Genomic DNA, 3,343 nt, shown 5'->3' on the forward strand with positions numbered 1-3,343 from the left:
ATCTTTAAGCCGAGCCAGTCAAGAACTCAACAAGGGCACCCTAACCGAGTTCAAGCTCAAGCTCGACCTCGGCTAGGGGTTCTTGAGCCAAGTTTAAACACATTAAAAGCACGACCTGAGTCCGAGCCAAATTTAAACATGTGTTCAAATTTCCCAACCGAATCCGAAAATCTAATACTCAGATCGCCTGAGCTCTCAATTACGGCCCTAATTGAGAGTCATGCTTCGCCATTTATTAGAGGTTAATTATAGATTCACATTCTCACTGATCCAACCAAGAAAAAAAAGGAAAAAAAAAAAAAAAAAAAACTCTCTAAGAAATTACATGGACAGGGCATTCCACTTTCACCCCAGTTAAAAATCAAATTATTAAATTAAAAGGAAAAAAAATAAAAATAAAAATAAAAAAGGGCTAGGGAAAGAGGAATTACACACTTGGATTGGTTTTTAACCTTTACCTCACCCACTCATCTCAGACAAGTACGCCCACTCGCTCCTTCGGTTGCGTAAACTCATTGAACCGAGTTGACTCAATGAGAATCTATAGCGGGTTGCCAAGCCGAGGTGGCGATAAGCCGCCGAGTGTGCCACCCAAGCATGAGAGACCCGTTGTTCTCCTCCACCCTGTACCCATCACCGCCCGCAAACAAGGCCAACAACATGCTGGCCTGTTTGAACGCGTTGGACCCCAGGTGGACCGGCTCGAACCCTGCCGAACCCATCCGTGCCCGCCACTGGGTCAGCGTCTCATGCCGCTCGACTCGGTCGGCCCCTTCGTAGGCCACAACGTTACAAATCTGCCTTCCCAAATACATCTCGGACATGACCTGGTCATTAGTGGGCGGCACCAACCCGGACCCCTCCAGCGAGTCGAACAGGCTGGAGTAATAATGCAAGGCCTCCGTGAACCGGTCCAGGAAAAGCGACCCGTTGTGGTTGGCTTCCTGCTCGACTAAGGTGACAATCTTGGGCTTCATGGCCTTGATCGAGGACAACACCTTGTCGATCGCGCCGGGCCGAGCTAACAGGCGATGGAGCTCGAACACGGAGTTCACCGCCACGGCCTCGGTTTCGGCGGGGCGGATATCGAGCATGGACGGCTCGATGTCCTCCAAGCTTTTGGCGACGAAGCCCCGGAAATGGAATTCGACGCCAATGGTGCCGGCCAATTGCGCCAATTTCCAACCCACTTGCTGCAAAGCGTCAGTGTTGTCCGGCTGGGGCGGGCCGATTCCGGTCAACCGGAAGGCCGGTGGCCCGCCCGGCCTCAATGCAAGCGCTTGTATGAGTGCCGGCCATTGCATCCCTTCCTTTAACCCGAAATCAATGACGTGAACCCTGCTGGCGGTCGCGAACTTTTCTAGTATCGCTTGGTTGGCAGTGAAATGCGCGAACTTGAGGTAAGGGCAGGTCTCGTAGAAGTACCTCTGCAGGATATCGGAGTAGCAAGAGCTGAGAGAATCTTGTGGGTAACTTCTATAAATCCGGCGAGCTAAAGCGTCGGCGAAATACGCGGCGACCTTTCCCATGGCGCCCGCCTGCGACGCCACCAACACTTCGATGTGTTTGAAGAGAGCATCCGCGAGCTCCAGGTTGTCTTCTTGGACTGCTTCCGCACAAGCCATGAGGGTGTGGACGAGTCGGACACCGGTCTCCTGCGAGTCAACCAGAACCACTGGCCGAGTCGGTTCGGCCACAGTGCCAATTGTTTGCGAAGAAGATGGCAGTAGTGTCGGCGGTGGCGCAGAATTACTAGACCCACTTGAAGTTTTCATTCGCTTTCGGTTACTGTCCTCCTCTTGAATTTGTGGGTACGCAGCAGAGCCAGGAATAGCTCTGAGATCGTACTCGGAGTCGTCGTTGAAGACCCGGGAGGACTGGGTGGCCTCAATCTGTTGCTGGTGAGAATTGGAAAAGCCGACGGTGCTGACGGAGGAGGATTCAGCAGGAGGCAGAAGAGGATCAAGAATATCAAGATTGGCGGCTGGGTTATTGAGCTCGGTGAGCATGCTCTGGACCCACCCAGAAAGATCGGACGGATTGAAATGGACGGTATCGCAGGGGAGATGCGGCGCTGTGCCCATGACCATCTCCAGCTGCTCCAGCTTCTCCGCCACGTCAGCCATCTCCGAGGACTTGACCTTGTACCCCAACACCTCCAGTAGCTCATCCATGCCTCCTCCTCCAGCGTTCTGCTCTTCCTCCCACATCTTAGCCTTGCCAATAGACGACGCTGATGAGCATTCTTGGCCCTTTCCTATACCACCGTAGCCAGCTCCACCGGAGCTTTCCTGGTGGCTCCTCTTGTTCATCTTTCTCTGACGATTCTCAAAAAAAAAAAACGAAACAAAACAAAACAAAAATGCCCAAAGCAAAGCAAAGCGAGTTAGAATTTGCACATGGGTGACCAATTGGGTTCTTGTTTTAGACTGGTTCGTTGGAATTCTTTTCCTCTTTTTTTCTCTCTTTTATCTAAGAAGGGGTTGAGATGGGTGGGAGGTCCAATGAAGGAACAGGAGGAGCTAGGGCTGGAAGAGATAAGGAACAAGCAGAGGCCATAATAATGGGATTTTCTTTTTCGGTTTTAGAAATTATAACGATTTTTTTAAAAAAAAAAAAAAAAAAAATTTGTTTTTTTGTTTTTGTTTGGTTGTTGCGGTGGCTGATTGGGTGGGCATAAAAAAATTGGGTTCCGGCAAGTGCTTAAAGGCATCGAAGAGCCGTGGCAGCACCGCAAATTGAATTGCTAAAAAAGATGCTGGTGATAGGGTACAGCTCGGTTGCAAACAGACGACCACACACTAGGAAATCAGGTGGCCGTACGCTTCATCTACTGAGGGTTCTGGGGACCGAGGATGAGATGCGGGGCCCAGCTGTGAAATGGGGATTTGTATACGCCTGCATCATCTTCATAACCCTCGCTGCTTTCCCTGGCGCGTACTTTACACGCTGCTTTAAGGGATTTTGGTTTTCTTTTTCCATTTTTACCATTTTTCTTCTTTCTTTTTGCTCCGGAAAATAATGGTGGATTTGGGATTCTTATAATGGTGAATTGAATTCATTTATTCGAAAGTGCACCCACCCTCACATTTACCTCTCAATATTTTAACATGCATTATCTGCCACTGCCATTATTTTTGTATCATTTGTTAATCTCCTTCAATATATTAATTATTTTTTACTTGATGGCATTATAATTGGATGGTTGGATATGGTAGGGAGTCAAATTGAAATTGGCCAATAAGGAAAAATCTATGCTGTTGAACAAGCTAGAGGATTTAATCAAGCCATACCATCATGAAGGTTGGTGGGGGATATGCCTGAGAACGGGAAATGCTTAACA

At 48.9% G+C, this 3,343-nt stretch overlaps 1 protein-coding gene across 1 annotated transcript; it reads right to left on the reverse strand.

Annotated features, from left to right (window-relative positions):
- Positions 1–354: 354 nt before the first annotated feature.
- Positions 355–2,612, reverse strand: LOC133859384 (DELLA protein GAI). Its single transcript, XM_062294776.1, has one exon. The coding sequence runs from the start codon at positions 2,310–2,312 to the stop codon at positions 531–533; it is 1,782 nt and encodes a 593-aa protein (XP_062150760.1). The 5' UTR covers positions 2,313–2,612; the 3' UTR covers positions 355–530.
- Between the last annotated feature and the right edge of the window lie 731 nt (positions 2,613–3,343).

The sequence above is a fragment of the Alnus glutinosa genome, chromosome 2 (assembly GCF_958979055.1).
Source record: "Alnus glutinosa chromosome 2, dhAlnGlut1.1, whole genome shotgun sequence".
Lineage (NCBI taxonomy): Eukaryota > Viridiplantae > Streptophyta > Magnoliopsida > Fagales > Betulaceae > Alnus > Alnus glutinosa.

Excerpts from the sequence above, each read along its gene's own strand:
- LOC133859384 (XM_062294776.1), bottom strand. The coding sequence starts at position 2,312 with ATGAACAAGAGGAGCCACCAGGAAAGCTCCGGTGGAGCTGGCTACGGT.